Below are 27433 nucleotides of genomic sequence, written 5' to 3' on the forward strand. Positions count from 1 at the left end.
CTTTGTTTCGCGTCGTGGTAAAACGTGGTATCCCGGTTGCCGGGGTGCTTGGCACGGGCAAGGCGGCCACGAGGTACATCGGGAAAGCGAAAAGACGGTGAAACTGGTTATCCCCACCAGTCAAAGGAAGAAGACTCTCCGGCGGGAGATCTCCTCTGTCGTTGGGAAAAGTGGTGAGGCAGTCCAGCAGGGCTCCACCGGTGGTGGTGTCGTGGCAGGTCGGCTCAGCTTCTCCCTCGTCGGATTCTTAGGTCCTGTGGCGACTTCTGAAGTTCCAGTCCCCAAAGCCCTGCTTTTATGCAGCAAACCCCCATTCACTCAGCCTAGCTGTCACTCAAACATGCTAAGTGGTGAGCCGGCCGGCTCACCACTTGGGCCAATCAGGACAGAGTGCGACTTGAGTTGCCTAGGCAACTCAGTCCAGGGTGCCTAAATCCCCCTCCACCCCTCCTAAGTACCCCAGACAGAATGGCACCACTTTGGAGGGCTTCTGTGGAGAAGCCCGTCAAAAAGTGGAACAAAGGGCTCGACTTGGGTTGGAGTCACAGAAGAGAACACAAACGCCATTTTAGAATCAAGTTTTGGCAAAAAATACCAACCGGAGAATTAATATTAATTAAATAAACCGGCGGTATGTACGTAAATAATTAAATAAAGATAGTAGCCTAAAACAATGGGAAATCCCATAGGAACGATTCGCGGTTTCAATATAAAAAGTAGTATCCACTGCCACCAGCCAAAACTCGATCAGGGGGGACGGAGACGTGCCCCCTCGACTAACAGACCCTGGGGCAATCGAATTGCCCCAGCTAGTACGTCCACAATATGATCGTTTGTACTGGTTCTGTTCAGAATTTAAGACTAGTAAAGTCAATGGTGACTTTACATGCCCTGGGAGACAGTAGTCAGTCCCAGGGTATGGAGTCTGTACTGGGGGGTCACTATGACACCCCTGTGTTACTGCCCGGAGGGTTCTGTGTAACACACATCACAAAAACACTTGAAGCCCTATGGAGTAAAAGACCCCATAGCCCATTAAACACATCTAGATTCAAAGAAACACACTCAAATCATGTCCAAGAGTGAGGGTAAAAGAGTCTCACTCTTGGCAGGAGAAAAAAATAAACCCCAAAAATCCAGCAAAGCTGCTGGGGGACTCACTAGGTTAGGAAATTCAGCCTAAACAGAGAATTCTGCCTAACAAACTGTTTGCAACAATGAAGCTGCACTGGAATACTCATTACAGCAATTTTATTCTCGCATTCAAAAACGTAAGCTGTTTGAATAGGTATGTATGGTTCATGGTTACAAACATTTTAATGTTAGTGTGAGTGTTGTGAACCGTGATTTGAGCACCACACCATGAGTCTTATGAATTTAGAGACACACATACAATCCCTTTATCACAGACTTGTTTATCAAATATAGAGCTCTCTGATCACTGTTATATTCCTGAAATGCTCTGTGATGTAATGGGATGCATACAAGAAACCTCATGTGTGCTATTTGTCCCCTTCCCAAACTCACAGAGTGCGCCAGACTGTCCATCTTGGAAGGATAAACTTCTATCATAAAATAATTCATATGGTTAGTCTAGTATTGACCCTTTGTGAAATACAAGTGAGGTGGTACGAACAGAACACCTGCAACACAGAGCCAGTGGGCCCTCAGACCCGGGCAGGCTGGTCACACCGCAGTGTGCCAGTACGAACAGTTTGAAACTGCATTCAGGCAAGACCTTTCCTAAGAGCAGGTGACAGAAAAACCATTTATTTTGGCAGCAACAGCTGTGTTTTCACATTAGATTTCTTCTGTAAAGTACTTGAATTACAATGTAATGAAACCAGCTTCATTTATATAGCAATTATTTATTGATATTGAGGGATTTTGTCGCACGACACAGTTGTAGGGGGGCGCATTCTAGTGTTTCGCCCCGGGCACCAAGTTGGCTAGAAACTGCGCTGCATGGAGGTGTGCTACTCACGTGACGATGTGGATAGATTGAAGACAATAAATACAACAAGCATTAGGACAGTTTGGGCTTTCGAGTAGGCATTGGAAAGGCACTTGCAAGGAACTGCTGTAGTGGTATTAACTGGCCATTGACGATAGTAGATGCAAAATGGTGCAAGCACGTGGGCATCTAATAGCGGTGCCGGGCAAATGCCAAAGAATGGTACACAAGCCAAAATTGTCGCCTTAGCCAATCAATGCTTGTTTTTTATATGTATTCAACATATGAGAGATTTAACTTTTGTAGAGATCTGATCTTTCGATTTTTACAACTCTTAGACTCATCAACTGCTTTATTTTAAGCATGAAAGTTGGGTTTCAGGTTTCTTGTTTTTAATGATCCAACAATTGTTCTTAAACACTGAAGAACAATCTCAGAAATTATATAGGCCTTTATTGATGGGTCCAAGTTTATGTTACTAAGGACTCCAGAGGAATATACCTCTGAGCCCAACAGATTCACAAAATCTATACTTATCCTATTGCTCCATCTCAGAGATAGACCTGGTTGATCGTGGTCAAGGAATGCAAGCGTAGGGTTGATCTCAAATACAGGGATTTCTTTTAGTAAATGAAACTCCAGTATCATATGATTACCTAAACCGGGGTCCACAATTTTTACTCAATGTCAATTTACAATTAATTGATGCTGACACATGGAAATAATCTATCCTAGAATAGAGACTACCTTTGTGCCAAGTGTAGGATCAAGTATGAGCTTCCTCTTTTGTATCCAATTGCAATAGCTCCCATTCAGCAAAAAAGGTATCCCATATACTGCCCTTTTCGACTACTCTTCGTGATTGCATTGTTCGAGATGGACCCATTACTATTATTATAGCCCCCCCAAACAATCACAATTAAAGACCCTCCCCCCCATAATGATTCGACTATTGGGAAAAAGTATAGCCCAGTCCCCCAGAAGTATTGTTATTTTTAAAAGGATTTCCTGCAGCTTTGAGCTGGAAAACCCACTTACAGCATTTCACAGCAGTCTGCAATGGACTAAGGAATACTCATCTGACTGCTATCGCCACTAAGTGTCATCTATGCCAGTCCAACATGAAATATTGAAGGTTCAAGCTGGGGAATCACAAAGTACTACCACAAAGTGCCAAAGAAGACAACATACAATTAGTCCAGAGACCCATCAAGATCAAGGACAGTCACGCTTTTTTTAGGCATGGTCAGTTACTACATGTTTTTAGAGACTGCAAGGCCCCTGACACAAGGTAAAAAAGGAATATTCCAACATCCTCAAATAGAATTACCAGGCACAGAAAGATTTCGATCAGCTTAAGGAAGCTCTATGTAAAGGTTCTGTCCTTATCATGCCAAACATCGCTCAAGAGTTCATCCTACAGCCCAATGTCTAACCCATTGGCATGGGAGTGTACCATCACAGATGGAGAATGGGGAAGAGAAACCAATCCCCTACATTAGCCATAAAGTACTCCCAAGAGAAATTAACTACCCAAAAATTGGGCTTGAAGCCCTTTGCATGAAATGAGATGTGTATATAGTCTCTGGCATTGCACAACAGGACGAAAATTAAAGTTGGTGACAGTCCATTCTCCTTTGGTCTGGATGGCTAGGAACAAAGATATACATCCCCAGAGTCTTCAGGTGGTTCTTTGCCTTGCATCCTGTTTGGTTCACATTCGAACACCAAGCGGAAATAAAAAAAGCTAATGTTGAAGGGTGGAGGTATGTGACCTTGTCAAGAGGAGACAGGAACTCCTCTCAGCCGGGGGTGGGAGGCTTACCAGGGAGAATCCAGAGACAGTCCTACACCTGAGGGGGACAGTGGCCAGTGAAATGGCCCACAGACCCTTCCCCCATTTTGTGTCAGCATGTCTCATTTCAGACCACTTATCTTGAGCCTTGCTTCATTTATAAGATTCTTGGTAGTGTCGTTCTCTTAATTTCAGAGCTCCAGCATCAAAAGCAGCAGACACAAAATATCAGCTTATGGCTATAGGGTTTGCCTCCGAAGAAAGAGCCCCGCCAAGCGGAAAAGGAAGGCGAGGCGCTGCCATCAGAGCACACTAGAGACGCTGGTACAGCATGACAGGGAGAATGAGAGGCTGGATCAATACGCGGTAGTCCAGGAAGCATCACAGTGCTGCCAAACAGGGCAGGCAAGCAAAGGCCTAGACCATTGGGAACTACTGGAAAGACGGGTCCCATCCTTGCCAAATTAACTTATCAGGAGACCCTCACGAACCCATGTTCTGAATCATGAACACTGGCTGCCATCAACCTTACACGGTAAGCCTGTGCAGAGAAAATGGGCAGGACTTAGCCCCTTCTTATGACCTTCTGATATAATAATGGTCAGCTCTGATTTTCAGTCTGCAGCAGGCAGTACTCTATTGCTGCATCCCAAGCTCCTTATCTCGCTGCAATGACTTCTGGGCTTGGCAATTCTGAAACAGAAGATAGAAAACACCTGCCAGCATAATAGAAGGTTGGTATGGGGTGATTGCAAGTGGTACTCTTCAATGTGAACCAGGAACATGTGGATGGGACAGAGGTGGAGAAGTAGAGAAAAAACGATGCAAGAAGGTGCAAGAGAAGAATGTAAGCGAAAGGGACAAAGGACAGCAGAGGATGAGGGATGAGGGATGAAAGAAGAAGATAGGAGAAAGGAGGGAAGAGGAAGGGAAGGAGGAGAGATAAAAAGAGAAGGAACGGAGATGAGAAAGAATGAAGGAGAGCAGCGGAGAAAGAGAACCAATAAAGAAGGGGGAGAAACAGAGATGGGCGAGAGGAAAAGAGGAGGTAGGAGGAAATAGAGGATACAGAGATACAGTCCAAAGAACCTCAGTACTTAGAAATCAAACCCCTGTTTTTGTTTGGTACAAAAATAAAAGGTTACTCACCATAGTGACTGAAGTACTCCTAGTCCCCTTTCCTCCATACTGCATTGGCGTCCCTGCATAGGGACAGCAACGGAACCCTTTTGTCCTGTAAAAATGAGCTATTCCTCTTTAATTTAGAGCATGCAGAGTCACGTCTTGGGTGTAACCACGCCAGCAAGCACAGCCACCAACACCTCACCTCAGTCCCCTTTGTAGCACCAGGTGGGAGACAGTCCAGCTTGGCAACTTTTTAATATGGGGGGAGTGAGGGGCGGATGGTAGGACGTATGGAGGAAAGGGGACAATGGACCCGTATTTCAGTCACTATGGTGAGTAACTTTTGGTCCCCTTACAGCCATACTGCATGGCCGATTCCAAGGCACTGTTTCTAAGGGAGGAGAACAACTTGTTACATTTTATTAGCAAAGGAAAAATTACTCACCATAACGTTCTTTCTGTGGATTCTTCTCCCCCAGATTCCTCATCTTGAAAGATATCCATCATTCAGCTCTGCTGCACGGAAACCTTTCGACAGGGACGTGTAGTGGACCGCGACTCAGCCGTCGATCGTCATTCAGTCTGTCTCGGCTCTAAATCGTCCATTCCGGAAGTGGCGTCAGGTGTCGTATATATAACACATCACAACGTCCCTTGCTTCAGTTCCTCCCTTTACACCCCCTCCCCCCGTGCTTAAACGCTGCAGAAGGAAAAACCACAAGAGGCCAAAAGAATGTTCAAACCTTAACAAGGCTACATCCCAACTGGGTGATCCTACACAATAGAGATGATTGAAAACATTTTAGTAATTTTCTCGCTTGCACATAAACAGCCAGCCACAAGAACTTTCTGAGCAGGGATGAATGGGAGGGTCAATGAGGAATCTGCGGGAGAAGAATCCATAGAACGACCATTACGTTGAGTAATTTCTCCAATGGATTGCCTTTCTCCCACAGATTCCTCATCTTGATAGACTCCCCAAGCAGTAAAAATAACAGAGGACAGAAAGTGTCAAACAAGTAGATTCTGCAGAACTGCTCTACCAAACATGCATCAGTTTACCGTGCAACATCCAAAGTATAATGGATGGTGAATGTATGCAAGGACGGCAAAGAGGCTGCCCGACATATGTCCCTAACAGGAACCCCTCTATGGAGGGCTGTAGAAGCACAAACCCCTCTGGTTGAATGACCCCTGATGCCTCGCTGGAAGCTCCCTGCCTGCCGATTGGTAACACTTGGATATACACAAAATAATCCAACGTGATATGGTTTGCTTTGTTATGGCAAGACCTTTGCGAGACAGAGTGGGCCATGAACAACTGATCTGACTTCCTAAACTTGGATGTGCGAGCAACATAAAAGCTTAACGCTCTTTTGGGGTCAAGGCAGTAAAACAGCTCTTCCTCTTTTGAGGGATATGCAGGAGGGTAAAAGACAGGCAAATCGATAGACTGAGACAGGTGAAACTCTGGAACTACCTTAGGAAGGAACCCAGGTCTGACTTTGAGAGAAACCTTCTCACGAAAAAAAAGGGAGGTTTGCAGCACAGAGCTTCTAGCTCGCTAACCCTTCTGGCAGATGTAATTGTAACCAGGATAGCAGCCGTATGGACTATGAATACATAGGCTCAAACATAGCCGCCATCAAGTAGGTCAAAATCAGATTAAGATCCCAATCTGGGACAACAAAGCGGGTTGGCGGAAACGTATTGAGAGGGCCCTTCAGGAATTGGGCCACAACCGGAATAGTAAAGAAAGAACATTAGTCCGAGGACCTCTTGAACACAGACAAGGTCGCCAAATACTCTGACTGTGGTAACCCGAAAGCCTGAAGAGGCCAGTGGCAGAAGGAACTCCGTCACTGTAGTGGTGGGGCAAGAGATGGGGTCAATCACACGTTCCCTGTACCACACCTCAAATCTTCTCTACCTGCACCCAAACAGCAATCTTGTAGAAGGTCTGCGTGCAGCCAGCAACACCTCAAGTACCTCCTCCGAGAGGCCCCAGTCATATCTCATACTCTCAAGAGCGACGCAGCTAGGTTGAGAGAATCCAGGGTCGGTGGAGCACCTGACCTTCCGACTAGATTAGGAGATCCGGATGCCGAGGCAACCGGTGCGGCGGACAGATGCTCAGATCCAAGAGATTGGAGTACCACATTCTCCTTTGCCTAGTCCGGGGCGATCAAGATCATGGTTGCTCAAAATCTCTTCAATCTCCTGAGAACCCAAGGAACGACAGGCATCGGAGGCAAGACATAGTGGAGAGGGGAGGTCTAGTCCACCATACAGGAGTCTCCCAGTGCACTGGTTGCAGGGGATTCCCTCGAGCAAAACTGTTTGCACTTCCTTTTGGACTCTGTGGCAAAGAGATACACTGCTGGGGTACCCAAGATAGAGAGGACCTGCTCTAGGACTTCCGGTCATTCCCACTCGTGTGAGACCATGCTCTGCCTGAGAGTCAGGATGAGGACATGCTTCCCTCAGAGACAGGGCAAAAGCCCTCGGGGCTAACATGATGGCCCGCAACGCCAGCCTGTTGATGTGCCACCTGGCTTCTGATGGAGATCAGAGGCCGCTCACCTGCAAATCCTGGCAGTTGGAGCCCCAACCCTTCAGAGATACATCCGTGACCACTCGTGCCTGAGGCCAAGGAGGCCAGAAGGGTTCCCCTGCCATACGATTGTTGCACGTGTTCCACCAGCTGAGTTTGCGGACTACCTGGCTGGACACTGAGATCCGTGAGTGCTCTTAGGTACTGAGACCACTGGTCCCTTAGGAGCCACTGAAGGGATCTCATGTGCAGCCTGGCCTCTGGCACTAAAAAAATACAGGAGGCCATGAAACCCAAAAGGCAAAGGAAGGAAGCCGCCGGCAGGGTGGTGTGGTTCTAAACCAAATGCACCATCTGGGCTATGTTGCCGATTCTCTCCTTCGGAGGGAAAGCCTTCCCTACCCGAGTGTCTAGGACTGCTGCGATGAACTGGAGCCATTGAACTAGCGTCAAATGGGACTTCAAGTTGAGGGAGAAGCCCAGCCTGAGCAGTAGTAGGCGGGTGTCCTCCAGATGAGACCAAACTTGCCCCATTGACTTCCTTCGGATCAGCCAGTCATCCAGGTATGGAAATACATGGATCCCGGATCTTCTGAGGTGAGCCGTGACTACCGCCATGAGCTTGGTGAAGACCATTGGAGCAGAGGTTAACCCGAAGGGCAGCACTGAACTGATAGTGCTTGTCCCCTATGAGGGACCTTAGGAACTTCCTGTGCTTTAGGTGCATCGGCGTTCCTGCAAGTCTATTGACATCAGCCAGTCCTGAAGTTCAAGAGTGTGGAGAATTTCATTCAATGTCACCATCCTGAATTTGTCTATTCCCAGGAACGTATTTAGAGCCCTGAGGTCCATAATGGGACAGAGACCTCCTCCCCTTTTGGGCACTAGGCAATAACAGCACCCTTTGATAACAGAGCTCTCAGTTCATCCTGGAGCTCCTGTCCCGGTTGGATTGGGGGCGTTGAAGTTCTGTCCGGTGGCCTTTTTAGAAAGGGCATACAATAACTCCACTGAATAAAAATGCAGGGCCCAGGTATCCGAGGTTATCTCCTGCTTGGGACCAATGCCCTGGCAACTGTCTACCAACCGATGCATTGTGGGAGGGGAAATCTGTTAGGGTGAATTCTCATTTATGGCTAATTTCCCTCACCTAGTGAGTCCCGCAGCAGCTTTGTTGGACTTCTGGAGTTTATTTTTTTCCACTTGGTAAGAGAGTGTGAGCTTTTCCCCCACTCTTACCTGTATTTTGCCATGTGTATTTCTCTGTTTTTGAGATTGTGGACTCTGAAGCAGACCACTTCAGTAGCCGCCTCCTTTTTGTGTGTCACACAGCACCTTCAGTGCCGTGGCACAGGGTTGTCTTTGAGACTTCCCCCGACTCCATTTCTGAGGCTGACTACAGTCCCCCAGAAAAGGGTAAAGTTACCATTAACTTTACTTAGTCAATCTACCACAGATCCAGTACACCTCATCTTCCATGGAGTACTGGAAAGGGTTAATTCATATCCCTCTTTATCTGTACCTCCTAGAGCATTGTTTCACACTTAACATTTGGTGGCAGTGGCATCTACCCTAACTTTTGTACCGCAATTATATTAGATTAACGTGGTATTGTTCTTGGCTATTATATTAGCCTCGAACATAAACCCGATTGACCAAATTGCCTTTCTTTTGGCTCCGGTTGGGTTTATTCGCCATTTCTTTTGTTAAAGTCCTTCTTGTGTTTTACTTTGCGCGGCAAACTAGGTTTGCCTTCTTTGTTTACCGTCTTTTGGCTGGCTTCTGCTCAGAAGCCCTCTACCAGGCAACCTGGGTGTCTAGGTGGGCCGATTGTGAGGGAGGGGTGTAGTCACCCCCTGCACAGGGCATCCTAGGAAACCCAAGTCGCACTTTGCCATGATTGGCTGAGGTGGTTGTCCAGGCTGGACAACCCCCCTGCTGGGTGATTGACAGCCAGGCTGTGTGAATGGGGGTTTTGCGCATAAAAGGCAGGTCTCTTGGGCTAGAAGTCAGAGAGTCGCCACTGGAACTACAAGGAACCGAAGAGAAGCAGAGAGAACGGCGGCTGCTGCAACTACCCCGTCCCGGTGAAGCCCTGCTGCAGTCCTGAGCTATCTACCCTTCAACGACTAAGAAGATCTAGTCCGGAGTCTTCTTCCCTTGAGCCTGGTGGGGCTAACCAGCTAATCTTCCACAGCAAGAGGATCCTCTTCCTTGGTCGAAATCGTTGCACACTGCTGGTAGTGGTCCGGATAGCCATTTGAAGAGCCTCTCCTGTTTTTAAGGAGTGCACCTTTTATTCATTGTCGCTGATGCCGGCTTCATCCCTGTGTGGTGCAGACCGCCTTCAGACATCCTCCTTCACAACGAAGCTCCAGGAACCGTGGGTCTGCGGAAAACCAAAAGGAACAACTGCCAGGGCACCAGCTGCAGCATTGGAATAAGGTACTGTGTTCTGCTTGAGGAAACTGGGTGAACCCCTTTTCTTCATCTCCAAGGCTTGCCCTTGTCTTCCCTCCTTCTTATAACTTTTGCTTCCAAACATTGACAATAATGAAGTACTCTTGGCTACGTTGAACCGTGAACTGTCTGACTGTGTGATCTTCGGCAACAGGCCTCTGGTGTCACTTGACCCTGGCTCCAGCCCTTTGACTTTTGAACTCCTGTCTCTGAGTGTGTCTCGATTCTGTCTGCCTAACCAAAATATTGACTGTGATTTTTGCCTCCAACTCCCTCTGGGTATCTCAGGTGCTAAGCGTGTTTTTGCCCCGGTAGCATTTCATTCCACGGATATGTGTTTGTTTAGTAGACCGAACTGTCAAAAAGTGATCGCAATCGTATTCGCGGTAACGTGTTTTGTTCGTAACACCAGTTCATTCAAACACAGGGTACTTACCTTGAGACATACTGTACAAAGTGAATTGGTTAGTTGTAGTATATTTGATGTGTGGTTTTTGTTTAAGTTTAATTGAAGTGTTGTGTTTATAACAAATGGTTTAAAAATAAATGTACTTATATTTTTCTACCTGAAACCTTGAGTCAGTGTTTGCTTGAGTCGCAGTAATTGTGGTCCCTTTGTGTAATCTCTGCTACTGCTCATATACTCTTGAGATAAGCCTGGCTGCTCCGCCACGGCTACCACTCCGACATAGCGGTACAGGCTTGTAGCAAAGGTAAAACTTGTATTGCCACCTGTAGTCTTAATTGTGTGTAGTGGTCCCTAAGGGCACTGTACAGGATTCTGCCTAACAAAATCAAAGCGGATAAGAGGGAGCAGGTGTGGCCGCCGCTGCTTGTTGTTGGCCTCTAGAGGCCCCTCTGCCCCTTCCGGGACGTGAGAAACACCTCTGCCTGGCTTGCGGGAGCTGCGACTTTTTGCCATAGGGTACGTAATACCTATAGCCTCTGCCTTTGGAGGCAAAGTTGAAGGCAGGCTTGGCCGACTGCGCAGGTAGGCCCAATGATTTAGCAGCCAATTTGGACAATACATTTTTCCAAAGAGTCATCAGCTTTGACCGAAAAGCTGGTCTCCCTCAAAGGGCATGTCCAGAAGCCTGTTCAGAACATTTGGGGAGAAACCAGAAGTTTTCAGGTAGGCCTGTCACCTCATCACTACTGCAAAACTCAAAGACCGGCCAACGCAGTCCGCTATGTCCAGGCCCGTTTAGAATGACTGTTTGGCCACCTCCTTCCCAACGTCCACCAGCTGTAAAAATCCAACCCGCATTACACCCTCAGGGATGTATTCAGCAGACCGCTACACAGCTTTCCACAAGCCGAAGGAATATTTTGCAAATATGCAGGCTATGTTGGTGGTTTTGAGCGCCATGCTACCAGAAGTGAATACTTTCATGGACAATGTGTCCGACACCTTTCCATCTCTATCCAGAGGCAGATTGGAAGTGGATGCCGCAGGTCTGGTGGAAATAGTGGCAGCCTCTCTGGGGGTAGGTGAGTAGTGAGGAAAGAAGGGTCCCTTCTTGCCGGCCAATACTTCCCAGTAAAATTGGCATCTACGTGGGAAATAGTGCAAGGGTGCTGCCATTAGGAGGCTAATGGGTCCGCAATGGCTGGGTTGAATGCCATATTATGCTCAACCGTGGGAGCCTTGTCTAAGATGTCAGTGAGCTCACACCCTTGAAGATGAGTGGTAGACTACTTTAAACCAAGGGTGTCAACAACCCTGTCAACCAAAGCCCTGAACCTCGGATTAGCTGGAGTGTAGGACTGACTCTGCTGTAATTCAAGGTCTGGGGCACTATCTAGGCCACTAGCATCCTGTAAACCTTGAGCTAGTGCCAACAAATCAGCCTGATAGTCGAAATAATCGACACTGCCATCTCCCGTATAAACAGGGTCGACATCCCCATAATCATCGGGGTCATGGACACGGACGATGGAATTCAAGGAGTCGAAGAACCCCGATCTTGACAGCAGTACAAACGAACCATTGCTGACTGTCAGCGCTGAGGGCTTGATCGCAGATGGAATGGCCTTCGAAGCCAAAGAGACTTTTGATACCAATATTTCTATCGGCGCTGAAGCGCGCTATGATGACTGATGGGCACTGTGGGCCTCGGCCTCAGATTTCTGCACCTTTGCCAGTGTGACGCCAGAAGGTATCATCATTGTAGTCGACTGAGTGGCTAGCTTGAGGCAGGGAGCACCGAGAGCCGATTTTGCTACCAAAGCTTGCTGGTCAGGGGTCAAAACCGCACCTACAGCAGCTTGCTGTTTAAACATTTCCAGCATGGAAGTTTTAAAACGTTCCCACTCTTCCCGAGTGGTCTGCCCCGCCAAGGGATTACCTCGCTCTGACAAGCTGGACTCATGTCGATGGTGACATTGTTTCTTCTTCCGTGAGGAAGACAACGAGGAATGGCTCCTGGAATGGGACTGTTTCTCAGTCTTCTTGTGATGTCTTTCCTTCCCCTTGTCAGGGGTGGGCTCCTAAAGTCTCGGAAGACCGGACAAGAGACTACGCCAGGGATTTTGCGGACAGTCGACCCTAAGCCAGTTTAGCTTTCCTGCTCTCTCATGTATGGATTTTAGCTGCATTTTCAAGCATGACACACTGGCCTTTGTGTCGTGACTAGCTCCTAGGCACCACAGACACATGTTGTGGGGGATCGGTTATGGACATTTGGGCCTCGCAATTGCGGCATCCCTTGAAGCCCGATGAGATGGCATTGTGTCAAGGTTTTCTGAGGAAAACTGACAATTTAGTACGAAAAAAGGTAGAGAAAACCCAAAGTTGTCTTCCTGATGCAGCGTGCAAAGAAAAGGAATTGAAGCATGGGGCGTAGTGACATGTTATATATACTGCGCCTGACGCCACTTCTGGAGCAGACGATCGAGAGCCAAGCAAGACGGATCTGCGATTGGCGGCCGAGTCGAGGTCCACTAGGCCGCCAGTCCAAAAGTTTCTGAGCAGCAGAGATAGATATCTTCCAAGATGAGGAATCTGCGGGATGAAGGCAATCGATTGAACATGTTTTTTAAAACTCTGTTTGAAAGCTGTATCTGACCTAGCACTGGTATTAAGGCAGTAATGTACAGGAGGCCAAGGGGGGCGCCCACGTAGCTGCCTTGTGGCCTTGGCCCTAGCTGCATGCATATCTGCTGGCAGAGGTTGGCACTGCAGTTTGTAGACCTCTGTAATGTCTGCTACTATCCACCTGGCTATTGGCGTTTGGAAGCCTGTGCAGCCATTGAGGAACCTCATAAAGTGATAGATTTTCTAAATTCCTTGGTTCTATCTGCTACTATCCACCTGGCTATTGGCGTTTGGAAGCCTGTGCAGCCATTGAGGACCCTCATAAAGTGATAGATTTTCTAAATTCCTTGGTTCTATCCAGGTAACATTTTAACAATACATGCACATCTAGGCAATGCAAAACATCGTCCGCCTCTGAACTGGGGTCTGGAAAGAAGGCCGGAAGCTCTATTTCCTGGTTAAGTTGGACAGGGAAACAATCTCTGTCAAGAATAAAGGGTCCTTAGGATCACCTTGTCCTTGTGGAAGACAGTACAAGGCTCCTTAGATGCCAATGCTTGAATTTTGCCAACTCTGCGTGCAGCGGATGAAGCCACTAAGAGCGGCAACTTTCATGTGACCAATATAACATCTGTGAAGGCCAATGGCTCAAAAGGTTATATATCAGAACAGCCAGCACTACATTAAGGACCCACACAGGGTGTGGTTGATTGGTTGGAGGATACATTCACACTAGACCCTGTAGATACTTTTTAACCACTGGGTTAGCCGATGATAAGGGCTGCTTATCTGAATCCCTGTTGCCTCAAATAGCTGCCAGATGCATACTGCAAGTTTCCACCTGAACACCTGACAGGGCAAGATGGGACAAGAAAAACAGCACACCATTCAAACAGCACAACAGGGAATTGACATTGCTATCCATAGCAGAGAAGCAGAACAGAGACCATTTACTCTTGTACTGGGCTCTGATGGATTCCTTCTGTGCCCTCTGAATTATCTGTAAATCCTGACGTGAAAGCACAATGTGTCCCAAGGTTAACTCCTCAGGAACTAAGCTCTGAGGGCTTGCTTGTCCGGGGCTCGGTAAATCACTAACCCCCCCCCCTTGTTGTGTTAAGAGGTGATGTTGCTTTGTCTGCAACTGAACTGGCATCTGCTGTGACAGATGTAATAGGTTTGAGAACCAGACTCTGAAAGGCCAGTGAGGGGAGATTAGAATCCTTGTGCAGGCAGGGGACTCCCTGAACTTGGGAATGACCTTTTGCAAGAAGGGCTTGTGGGGAATGCACAGCACCAAAGATTGTCCCAAGGGATCTAAAATACATCGCGCAGAGAGCACCTGTCCTGATCTGCCAATGAGGCATAGAGAGGAGATTTGATGTTTTCCATGGCAAATACATCCACATCCATCATGCAAAAGGCTTCTTGGTGCAGTTCCCACTCGTAGGAGATTTTTCCCAACGTGCTCAATCTGTCCGCTTCCGTATTGTCATCCCGTGGTAGGGGTTCCGAGAAGCATACCTAGACTAAATGCCCAATACCATGTTTCTACTGCTAGCTTGCATAAAGTGGGGCACATCATACCTTCCCTGCTTGTTGATATAGAACACTACAGTGGAACAGTCGGTTCTTGTCAAAACCATCCTCTCCTGAAGTATGAGCTGAATTATCTCTGCTAAAGCCAACACGATGAGCTTCAGATAATTTATATGGTGAAACGTATCCAATTGAGTGCGAGGAGAGAAAGGAGGGCTTGGGGGAAGTTTGAGTCTATAATCCATAGAAATGACAGATAGAAGCCACAGGTCTTGAAAGAGGTGATGCCAGAAAGGCACATGGTGAGCTAGTCTGCCTCCTAATGGGGTGTTGTGGACCCAGACGTCAGCTTCATTGCTTCTTTGGATTGGAGGCTTGTGGTGAGGAGGGGGTGAATAAAAAAGAGTTGTTGCTATGCGCTGTTGCTTCCTGCAATGCATACTGGGCGAGCACTCGGGCTGCCCGACTCTCCTCACCTGGAAACCTCTGAACCCAGAATCGTTGATGCAGTCTGGATTGTACATGCAAGAACAGTTTTGGTGCAGGCTGAGATAATATTGCCAGGGTTTTAGCAGTCTGGGAACTTCTCTTTCTTTGTCAGCTCCTCATCCGTGGAACAGAGGAAAAACTTGGTACATTCAAAGGGCAGATCTAATATCCGTTCTTGGACATCGGACGTAAACTTGGTGGCATGCATCCAAGCCAATCGTCTCATGTCGTGTGCCCACAGACATGCCTCGGCTGGCTGTGTAAATATGTGACACTGATGCTTCCAGCATGCCCTGTGCAATTATTTTTGCCTTTGCTAATCTGGCTCTTAATGCCATTTTCCCCTCCAGAGTTTATGATTGGAAGCAACCAATATTGCATCTGCATTGGCCTGCCAGAGATGTAACCCAGCATTTAAATATACCTTTTGCCCAAACTCTAGAAGCTTGTCCTCTCTAGAACAACAAGAGGTTGAATATGATGCAGAGTAAAACAAGCATGAGGAAGGATTAGAGTATAAAGAGGCTGCAGTAACCACTGAAGCTGATGCAGCTGCGAGGATAATAACATTGCTTCATCTTCCAGCTGTCGAAACCAGGTGCTTATCGAGGAATGGGGCACAGTGCAGTTTGAGATACAACTTTTTAGAAATTGCTAATACATAATTTTGAAGTGGAATGTCAGAACAATTAGCTGTTCTCAAAGAAAGTTGTCTTCGGGCTGCTTCCAGTAACGTGCAGGCACCCCAAGGTATTCCACCAGCCCTTCCATAAAATCGTGTAATGCTTTAGCAGAGGACAGCTTTTCCTGGTCTTCTTCATCTTCACTATCATCTTGGTGATGAGGACGATTAGTCTTGCTGTATAGTAGTAGTAGAAGGGGCTAAATCTTTCTCTTTGGTATCTCTGACTGGTTTGAAGTCTGTCATGCGGGCTCATTTGGCAGTCGACAAGGCTGGGGCCTGCAGTGGAATTGCAGCAGCTGGAACTGTCTGGAGAGGCGCTGTACTGGTGGTGGTCGCTGCGGTGGCGGCAGCATTGGCTGTGGTACCTGAGGTGGAGCTTGAGGCTGCATTTGTGACTCCACTTCCTTAATTAGGGTTTTCAGAATACTTGTAATTTGTTGTGATCTCATAAACTGCAAGAAAGGGTCAAAAAACCTTTCCTCACAAGCTGCCTGAGACACTTGCAGAGTTTGAGGTGCAGGGTCCTGGGCCGCAGCCGTTGGAGTCCATGTAGCCAAAGGTCTTCCTGAGGACTGTCTATTCTGGTAGCCAACTTCTTCTGTATATCACCCAGTGGACATGGGGTAAGAAGTGCACAAAGGTGCCAGAGATTGACCTCTAGGATAAGAATCTCTATAATTAGGCTAGGCAGCCTGTGCTGAATGCCTAACGGACTGGATAGCCCACTCTGAAGGAGGCATGCCTATTGAAGACGGAGCCTCATTATTCGACAGGGGCATCTGGGTGCCTGATTGTCTGGAAGCCATTTCTGTGGGAACTCTGTGAGGAATACATAGAAGCTGTGAGCGTGGTGCAGAGCCTTGATGTTTAGACCCCTGAGAGCACTTGAGATTCGTCTTGGTATTGTGACAGACTTCAGAGATTACCACCAGGAGGATTGCCGCCTTCAGGCTCTCGCCTGATAGTCTGGTCACATTTAGACACTCCCTCAGGCATGCACCTGGTACTAGAGCTTTGAAGCCCCTTGGACAGAAGTCTGGAAAAAGGATCAGCATGCACCTCATCACCCAACCTGATGACCCCTCAGTGAGAGTACCTGTGCAAGGATCTCAAAGACGCCACTCGGAGGAGGAAATCCTTGGGAAAGAGTCGACCAGCAGAGGTACTGTAGAAAAACAACTTACCTGTTTGAGCTATTTGACTTGTGACGAACGAAGGCATGGAGATGATCCAGTGCAGAACGCAGAAATAACTCCCTCCACCTCGACAAGCAGTTATTCAAGGATCCCGGGGTAAGCGCATCACACGCAGAGCAGGAATCGCACCAGTGGCCAGTTCCCAAACCCTCTAGACAGATTGAGTGGGGGTCAAAAGCCAGGAAGGATTCCTCACAGGAGGCGCACCAGATAAACCTATGCCCAATCAACATACACCAGGGGAGCAAAGCACTGGAGGCAGGATGAATTTTAAAAAGTATGTGGGGAAAAACTGCTACACAGCAAAAAATGTGCACGCTTACACGGGGGAGGTCCGTTCCTGTACATGGACTAGGGTGAGGTGCTGGTGGGAGGAGCTGGCTGGGCATGGTTACGATCACAGCAACACCTCTGCGTACTAAATTTAAAGGGGAAAATGTCTCCGGTCCCATCCCTATATAGGAATGCCCATGCAGTATGGAGAAAAGGGGACCTAGGAGTATTCAAGGAGAAAATTTATTCATATATGATCTCAAGTTGTCTGTTGAACCCATGGCTGTGACAAAGCCAATCCGCTCTATACAAGCTGAGTAAGACCCAATAGCTACAAGCTAGGGGGTAAATAAACGTACACAAAAAAAATCTAAAACGGTATGAAAATGCCTGCATTCCAAAGAAGACAAAACTTAATCGCAAAGAAAAAAGCTAAGAAAAACTATACATTTGGTAATAATAATGCAGAATTTTAACAATTCACAGGTTATTACATCAAACTCACCAGGTAATTAAGAGGAAGCGGGATGTCACCCAACCAAAAAGACTTGAAAGGACCACAAGCACGCACTATGTTTTGGAGATAGCAGGCAATGTCTCCTTAATTCATTGGCTGGAAATTCCCTCTTCCGATACCAACAATGGCAGACAAGATAAATGTCTCAATGAATGTGGTTATTGGACACTTACTGGGATTCCCATGCCTGGGGCATCCAGGATACAGAAGTCATCATTATCGGTCATCTCTCCCTCACCATCACTAAGATCAGATGGGCAGAAGTCCATTACGTCCCCTCCAGTTGCAGGCGGAGGGGGTGATGGGTGTGATGGAGTTTTCCTCTTGCTGTTGCTGTCCTCTCCTGGAAACAGGTATTCAGATACTGGAGACCTTTGGCCTAGCAGATTTGTGCCTAAAGGAGAGACAAAAGACACCAGAATGAAATGCGTTTCTTCTAGTCTTCCTTTCTACGGGCCCTGTGAGCAGCTGTTGAAAGAGTATCCCTAACAGAAAGTAACCTCACATTGTCAATGCTGGGAAGGGAGGTGGGGCTGAACAGACCTGCCAAATAAAATAAATTGGAGGTTGTTGGAGAGATTTTTGCACAACCTATTCGTGAGGGTTTAGTAATCATCTAACCTAAAGGTGGGACAGTGTTTCCACCAAGAGGAAAGACCAAACTGTTCAAAGTGGTAGCTGTGAGATGTCAGACTTAAGACATAAGAGAGGAAGTATGGCAGTGAAGTACAGATAGTGTACCCAGTTTGTTTTATTTTTTTTATTTTTTATTTATAGGCAGAGGTTACAGCAAACGCACATGTCAACAATGTACGATACATATAGTACCAGCATACAATACACATGGAGAGCAAGTGGAACAATAATAAAAGGAAACAACTTTGATTTATAAGGTGCCATGGCATTTAAGAACGCTCCTGAGAGGGCCTGGTGAATCACTGCCATATGCACTCTCAGTTCGATGAATAAAATAACTGTTAAAGGCAGACCACACATTCCTGGGACACAAGTGCACTGGGAGCATCGTTGGGTACTCTTCCTCACAGGTCTGGGACCAGGTGAGTGCGCTAAGCCATTTCTGAAAGGTGGGAGGAGAGGGGCTTTTCCAGCATTGAAGCACACATTTCTTGGCTACCATGCAACTGATGTTGAGAAATTTAGCTAACCGTCTTGTGCCATCAGATCCCCAGACTCCAAACAAGATTCCCAATGGGCTAGGGTCAATCACCACACCGGTGATGTCAGCGAGGGCCTTCAGAATCCCTTTCCAAAAATCTCCCAGTGCACGACACGTCCAAAACATGTGTAGGTGGCCTGCACCCTCCTCTCTACAGCAGGCGCAGATATGTAGATCAGTATGAGGGAACCTGGAGATCATACGAGGGGTATAATACAGCCTATTGAGCAGTTTAAACTGCATGACACGGTGGCCGAAATTGAGGGAAACTTGTTCGTGTGTGAGCACATACTCGCCCACATGTGGTCAGAGATCTCAAGGCCCAGTTTGTCTGCCCAGTGCGCGCGTGCGTTGGAGGGTTGTGCCGGAGTTGGAGCCAGCAGCATTTTGTACAGAGAGGAGATGACACCGCGGGTGCCGCTCGAGTTGGCAATGTAGGCCAATTCAGGGGTGTCAGGCGGTTCGTCAGGGGAGGTAGGCCATTTGGCACGGAAGGCAGCACGGAGCCTGTAATACTGTAGCATCGCCATTGCAGATCCGGAATGCTCCTGCCTCCATGATTGTGGGTCAATGAACTTCCCGTCAGGGAAGAAATGTGTAAATGCTTGGTAACCCACGGCCCCCCCAGTGTCGAACTAAAGCGGCATCCTGCGTGGATTCCAGCCCAGGGAACCCCCAAGCGGGGAGCCACTTATAGTAGGGATATGATTCGGTTGTTATCTTCAAGAGGCGGCCCCAGGCAAGTAGGTTTGCCGCAACAGGATCAAACAGAGAATCAGGGACATAATCTCAGCTAAGTATCAGGGTCATGATATTAATCTCACCTGCAGCCAACGTCTCCAATTTGACGTGAGGGCGAATCAGAGGGCTCGGGTACCAGTACATGGCATATTGGGCTTGTGCAGCTGTGCAATACAACATCAGATCCGGCGCCGTGAACCCTCCCCTCTCGTATGGGAGCACCATATCAAGCTATTTCTTACGGACCACGTCCGAATGCCAGAAGAACTGAGCGCATGTTTTGTGTAACTTCATGAAGAATTGTTTCCCAGGCCAAATCGGAATATTGCAAAAGACAAAGCAGTTTGGGAACCAGAATCATTTTGATGAGGGAGACTTTCCTAGCAAGTGACAAGGGAAGGGAACGCGATCTGGCCATTTTCGACTCAGCGAGCTGTGCGACAGTCACATGGTTATCCGCTAGCAGGGTGGCCTTTGACAGGGACATCTGGACACCTAAGTACCTGATGCCGCCAGGGGATCAGCTGAGTGGATACTCTGAAGCAGGTTGTTGGGTATTATTAGTGAGTGGAAAAATGTCTGACTTAGAGTAATTTATTGTGAAGCCCGAGCAGGTACCTATGCGTGTGATATCCCGCAGAATGGGGTCAAGGTTGGTGGCGGAGTCTCTAATATATAGCAGCACATTGTCGGCTTACAGAGATATTATTTCAGGGGTGTCTTTTAATCGAACCCCTGTGTGGCCATGTCATGCTCTAAAATGATCTGCCATGGGCTCTATTACTAGTGAAAAAAGAACCAGGGAGAATGGGCAGCTTTGACAGGTGCCCCTGAGGAGTGTGAATATCACAGATGTCAGGGAATTGACCCGGACCCTAGCCACAGGATCAGTGTACAATAACTTAATGTACCCAATCATATTAGGACCAATTCCCATAGTCTCCAGAACTAGCCACATAGATTTCCATGAGACCATATCAAATGCCTTTTGAGCATCAAGTGTATCAGCAATGGCATTCGAGTCCAGGTCAATTCTAGCCATAACATTGAAAAGCTGCCAGATATTGTGAGAAGTGGACCTCCCGGGAACAAAGCCCCCTTGGACTTTGTGTACTAAGTGTGTTATAATAGGAAGGAACGTGATTAGCTATCACCTTTGCAAATAACTTAGCGTCAATATTAATAAGCGAGAGAGGCCTGTATGAGCCACATTCATCACTCGGCTTACCAGGTTTAAGCAGCACGGTTATGACAGCCTCACGCAGAGAGGGAGGGAGGACAGCCAGCCGGAGCGACTCCTCCCATACCTCCAACAGCTTGGGGCTAAAATAGCAACATGTTCCTGGTAAAACTCTGAAGTAAGCCAGTCAGGGCCGAACGCCTTACCTTTCGGGAGGTCTGAGATCGCCTTGACTATCTCATCTAGCAAGATCGGGGAATCCAATTGATCCCTAGTCGAGTCAGAGATATATGTCATGGGGATCTGAGCCAGGAGATCTCTCATGTGTTGCTTATCGTGTTCTGAGGGTGATGTGTAGAGGTTGTAGTTGCTGGTCCGACCATTGCGGTTCACCCAGAGTGTCCTTGACAGACACAATCTGGGCTTGGCCCCATTCTGCTTTGGTTAGCCTAGCTAGTGTCTTCCCGGGTCTATCACCCTCCCCATATCTCTGTGCAGCTTGTGGGCGACTGAAATAACGGACCTCCCTAGTGGCATGTGTTCCAAAGACCTCAAGTTACTCATTGATTTGCGCAAGTTTAGCAGGGTCAGCCGCGGTAGTGCAGTCTAATTCTAGTTCCCGTAGCCTACCTTCGGAGCAGGCGAGGTCATTTCTTAAGGTTTTCAAAACTCCTGACTGCCTCGAGATGGACAATCCCCTGCTGTACACCTTGAAGGCCTCCCAACGGACCCCAGTGGTAGTGTCCGGTAAGGAGTTGCATTCAAAGAAGGCCACAATGTCAGTCAATATGTCATGTAATGGCATGTTGCCAAAAAGAGCAGATATTACCTGAAGTTAATTATAACAGTGTGAGTGAAGACAATTGTAACTGGACATGCATTAGGGGTAAGAAAAGCTCTTACCAGAATTATAATATTCCCAATAATAGGAAATCCTATAAGTCTCAGGAAAAGCTTGCAGAGACGTCTTTAAAAATTGCCAACCTGATACTGGAAAAATCTCAATCCTCTGTAAAACCAAATATATCTCTTTATCCTTGTTATCCCCTTTGAGGAATATGCTTAAGGAGAAAAAGGAACTTGGTCGGGGAGATCTTAATATAAGTACTGACTTTTGTGATAGGGACTTCAAATCCCAGTATTCCTAGAGTTCTGGGACGAAGAATAGGGCTACAGAGGCACACGGTTGCAGAGTGCAGTCCATTGGGAATAACCCACACCTGAGGATGGCAGAGAGGGAGAAAAGGCCCCCTCAGGTGTAGGCCATTAGATCCAAGTGGAAAGCAGCGAGATGGCCAAAGCAGCAGCAGCAGGAGAGCACTAGTAGCAGTAGTCGGTGAGGAGTTTTACACTCTCCACGAAGCAGCAGAAGAAATTGTGGAAGAACCGGGTCGTCTGGACCAGAGCGGCGAGAGAAGCGCATGCCGGTCCTTTGAGAGGCATGTGGTCTAGAGATTTCAGCTGCAGAGGTTGTGCAGCGGAATGCACACCTAATTGTAAGTTTCCTGGAAGAAAAGCGTTCAGAGGTGGCAGGCGAGCAACGGGATGCTGGGGAGACTTGGGCTGCAGAGGTCACGCAGTGGAAAGCACACCTGCTTGTGACTTTCCCCAACGTGCAGCATTCAATGGTGGCATGCGAGCACCAGAGCACTGGGGAAACCGTGAGGTCTATGAGACGCGGGAGGCTGTGCAGGAGAGGTTGATAGGCCGAGCCAGAGAAGTGAACTAGAGGAGCTGGGAGCAGCGAGGTACAAGGACGCACACACCACCAGTGAGTTATGACCCCAGAGCGCTCCATGGTTACTTGTTACATGAACCAGACTCATTATTGAATACCGAACTAATGTAAAACAGATTACTGACTATAACATTTACCAAGCTGATATAAACCAAATCAGTTGGCAAACAGAGACTCCGAAGATCCCATCTGAAGGAGGGGATTGCTATATAGTGGGTGATAAGAACAACCAACCACACAAAAGGGCAATATATACAAACCATCATTGCCAAAGCCAAAAAGGGCATTCATTAAGGCAATTGACAAATTACCAGGGTTGCCTAAATAAAGAGAAGATAATTGAACAAAGTGTATGAGGAAGATTGCCCAGATATAGAGAATGTTCTAAACCCACATTGCCAAAGCCAAAGTGTGAAGAAAAGGAAGAGTTATAATCAGCAGTTGGTTAATAATAATAAAAAGGGGGAACAAGAATGGCAGGAGGGCTGCCATTCTTGTGCAAGAGGTTCAGGAGGAAAAACATATTGCCTGTCTTGCGTGTGGCAAACACTTAGGTGTTACAAATACCACTAGTGTGATTCTTGTGCCCTCTGAAAATAATCCTGAATATAATGTTGTAAAACAGAAGGCATTAAAATCTTTGAAGTTGACCCGTACCAAAAAAGTACTTGGGAGGTAATAGTTGGGCCTGGCAAGGGAGTATACCAGGTCTTGGAAAATTGTGCAAATTGCTTCCGTTTGGGCAGGAGAGTATGCCCATACAGTCAACTGCAGTGGTTTTTCTTGGCTGGCAGGAGAGAATACCAGACCAAGACTATTGGTAACCATTGGTTCTATTCTGTCAGGAAAACACTGGAACAAAAGTGTTGTAGAAGTGGTAAACCTGGCATGAGAGTAAACCATGTAAAAGCTCATAAAGTACTGTGGTGGGGTAACGCTATTGTGTCGGCTGTGTGGAGAAATTATTATTGAATCTGCAAAACATATGATGTGTTAATATACAAATCTAAACACTATAAGCAGCATGCACATGAAAGCCTGTAGCAACACGATAAACTGTGATGATGTGACTACGTTGTGGACTTTGTTAATGCAAGGCAATGATGTCAATCCCATCTATCACATTTTATAATATATGTATGGAGATTGTAGGTAAAGTATCCAATGGGAGATTTTAAGTGAAATAAGAACTGTAAATTGTGATGACATAGAAACTGCTAATATGTTTTTATGGAATATGTGTGAATGTTTTTATTGTGTGTTATTTTAAGATGTATATACAAAGCCATTATTGGCTCTAAGGATATTAAAATAAAATAAATAAGTAAAATATTCCCAATTGATGCCTGTTGTGATAAAGCAGTACTGAAGTTGAAGTGGTCCCAAAACATCCTGATAAAGACATTTGTTTTGAAGTTAATTCAGTTACAAACTAATCCTTGGTGATGACAAGAAGCTGTCTCAAGACCTTGAATACAAGTAGACAGACGGAAGTGTTGTTAAACAATTGTGAACTATCCTTGGAATCCAAGTTGGAACTTTGTGTTGTCAAGTTGGATTAGGAAAATAACTTTAGTGGAACTTTTTGTTATGATACAGGATTTCCTTAACCTTTTTGAACATTTAAATAAAGACTTGCATACATCAAGGAAGGGGAATTTACCCAGGTAATCAGAAGAAGCAGCTATTGTGTGGTGACCTATATTGTTCTTTGTATTGTTGTTAAACTGCCATATATGTCTTTCTTGAGTTGGTGTGTATACAACTGTGAGGGACAGAAACATTTTGTTTAAGTGTTTTCCTTTTGTTTATTTTAGGTAGGGAAATCCTCGTCAGGGTAGGGTTAGTGAAGCATTTATCCAACCTGTTAATTTACTAAAAAGACATTTGTTGAAAAACTTTCATCAAGTTGTCTGCCTCACATTTCTGAACCCTGACAAAATCCTGAGAAAGGCCAAGGGAAGGAAGACTTTCCCACTGGTATTGTGAACTGTTAAATAAGCCTGCGAAAAAGGCCAGGGGAAGGGAGTCCTTCCCCCTGGTGTTGTGAACTGTGAAAGTAAAAGCCAAGAGTGTGAGAACAAAGCCAGGGAAGGCCAGTGGAAGGGAGCCCCCTGGCATTGTGAAAACACTGAGAACAAGATGCCTGGAGAAGGGAAGCATTCTCCAGGAATCCAAAAGTTGATATTTGAACTGGAACTTTACCTTTTCTGTTGGATCGGAGACCTTTACTGTTTGTTATCATTACAACCTGGAACTTGCTTTGTGCCTTGGAAAGGGATTGAGACCTGGGAAGAGAGTCACACCCTCCAGTAAAGTTCCCACCTAACAATTGGAACTGTGATCCGTTGTCCAGAAGAAAGGGAGTCATTCTTCTGGACCAAGAAGACCCACTACCTCTTTAGTTTTTTAAAAAAAAAACTTTATTTTTGCTTTTACCGTTTTACAAACAATACCAATTAGCCCGAACTGTGGGCTGTACAACTTGCGCCATCGCCCTTTCCCCACCACCCCCACTCCCGCCGCCCCAGACCTCCCCTCCCTGTCGTATTCGTTTGTAGTCATTTGGACCCATTGAATGGTATGTCGGTATTGGCACTTAGTCCGCACGGATTCCTGTTTGTGTTGATCTTGGCGATGATGTAGGAGAATCAGCAATGGAGAGCAGATAGGACACATAAGGGCCCCAAATGTCTGGGGGCCTCGCATGCAATGGCAGTGTTCTTATGAATTCTGCTTCCACTTCCTGGCAGTAGAGGATATCCTTCCTCCAGTTTATTAGTGTGGGGGCAGGGCCCCGTCCCCATTCCATGGCTATTCTCCTTCGTGCCAGTACCAGTAGTATGTTTGCCAGTTTCCTTATCTGTGGTGCCAGGGTTTTTGTCATCCCTAGTAATGCTATTATTGGATCGGGTCGTATCTCTTTGCCTATTATTGCTTCAGTTTCGCAGAGCACTTCTGTCCAAAATTTGTCCACCGCTGGGCAACTCCAAGCGAGATGCATGAAGTCAGCTGTCGGTGCACCACACCTGTCACATGTAGAGTTCAGCTCTGGGTGGTGCCTGTTCCTTTATTGGGGCGTGTAGTATGTTTGGTGTAGATAGTTGAAGTGGATTTGCTTGAAGCACAAGTTCAGTGCCACTATTTGGGTCTGCCTTAGTATTTAATCCCATTCTTCATCTGGGATGGGTGTTCGCAACGACTTTTCACAACTTGCTTTTGTCCTTGGGCTCGTTGATGTGTCTGACAGAAGACAACTGTATATCAATGAAACCAGATTTCCTTCTCCCTGTGCCTGTATCACTCCATGTAGTAGCTGCCATGTTGGTGGTTGTTGCGGGAATGTGAGGATGAGTTCTTACAAAGCGTATCGTAACCTAAAGTATATGGATATATCTAGGGAGGTGGTGCAGCCTTTCTCTTTCACCTGTTGGGGCGTTATAAAGGTTTCTTGGTCGAACAGTTCGCCTAGCATACTGATCTTGCATTTGTCTGCCCACTTGAGAAATACTTTTTCAGCTGTGGGGGGTATAAATTTGATGGGCAGGAGAGGCGAGTATCTAATCTGTATGTTGCACTTATGGGCCATTTTCCGCCAGATGGTATATGTGGATTGCACTATATTCAGTGTTGTGTGTGGTACCGCCTGTTTGCTGATGATCACGGCTCTCAGCAGGTTTGGTGAGGCTAGGGCACGTTCGACCTGCATATGTGGTCTTATGAATTGAGTTGAGTACCAGTGACTGAGATATTGAGCTGCCCAGTAGTATCTTTCCATATTAGGGAGTGCAATGCCACCTTTAGCCACCGGTAGTGTGAGCGATGAATATGCCACCCTCGCTGGTTTGCCCGCCCAAACTAGGTCTAGCGCTGAGACAACAGGATTGGAATGTTAGAAAACAAGTATAGGAGTTTGGGGAGAATTACTATTTTCATTAGGGACACCCTTCCCCATAGGGTTAGTGGGAGTGATTTCCACCTGTTCACCTTTTCACGTAGTGTTTTGAGAACACTTTCGTAGTTGTCTCTGAAAATTTCATGGTGATTCAGGGACATCTGGATCCCCAAGTAACTGACCTGGGCGTTTTCCCATTTAAAGTTATAATCATCCGTAAATTATCTGGTGTTCAGGGGGAATACAATTGACTTGGAGTGATTGATTTTTAACCCCGACACTGTCCAGAACCTTATTACTTTGCGCATGATGGGATTGAGGTTTTCGCTTGGGTTTTGTTCGTAGAGAACTATGTTGTCAGTATAGAGGGATATTATCAATTTGTGGGGACTGATATTCAGTCCTCTTTGAATTTGCCGCTCCCGAAGGCCGGCTGCTAGGGGCTCCATTACTAGTGCAAAGATCATGGCGGATAATGGGCATCCCTGTCTGGTGCCACGTTGGAGATTTATATATGCAGATTTTGTTTTCCCTAAGGTAATAGCTGATTGGAGTTGATTATAGAGGAGGGAGACCAGTTTGATATATTGTTTCCCGAGCCCGTGTTGCTGCAGTACTGCGAACATGAAGGGCCACTCGACAGAGTCGAAAGCCTTTTCGGCATCTAACAGCACCGCTATTGCCTGCTGATTGGGGTCTAGTGCAGCTATCACCGCAAACATTCTTTGCATCCCGAATGTTGTATTACGCCCGGGTACAAAGCCTGCTTGGTCTGCGAGTAGTACTACCTCTTTAGTTTAGTTATAAGTGTAAGGGGCAGAAGTAGAATTTTGACACATGACAGTGGACTCTTGATTTAAATGGACATCCGGACCGAATCCTTAGTATTTTAGTAGAGGCAGGGAAACCGCCTGGAGTTAGGGCGAGGTAGGTTTTCTCTTTATGTCTTGCATAATAAATGTTTAGTTCAACAATCATGCCACCTGTGTGTCAGTCTCCTCCTCCTTCTGCACCCTTACCATACCTATCAAGATTAATAATCTGTGGAAGAATGTAATCCATTGAAAAAGGAAATTAT

At 46.7% G+C, this 27433-nt stretch overlaps 1 protein-coding gene across 1 annotated transcript in view; it reads right to left on the reverse strand.

Annotated features, from left to right (window-relative positions):
* Positions 1 to 27433, reverse strand: part of ATG2A (autophagy related 2A) — a 2105371-nt gene that overhangs the window by 439986 nt on the left and 1637952 nt on the right. The window contains exon 30 of the mRNA XM_069644746.1: positions 17798 to 18018. Within this exon, the coding sequence (XP_069500847.1) occupies positions 17798 to 18018 (221 nt within the window). The remainder of the gene's footprint in view (positions 1 to 17797; positions 18019 to 27433) is intronic.

This window comes from Ambystoma mexicanum, chromosome 2p, assembly GCF_040938575.1.
Source record: "Ambystoma mexicanum isolate Mex_15411 chromosome 2p, UKY_AmexF1_1, whole genome shotgun sequence".
NCBI lineage: Eukaryota > Metazoa > Chordata > Amphibia > Caudata > Ambystomatidae > Ambystoma > Ambystoma mexicanum.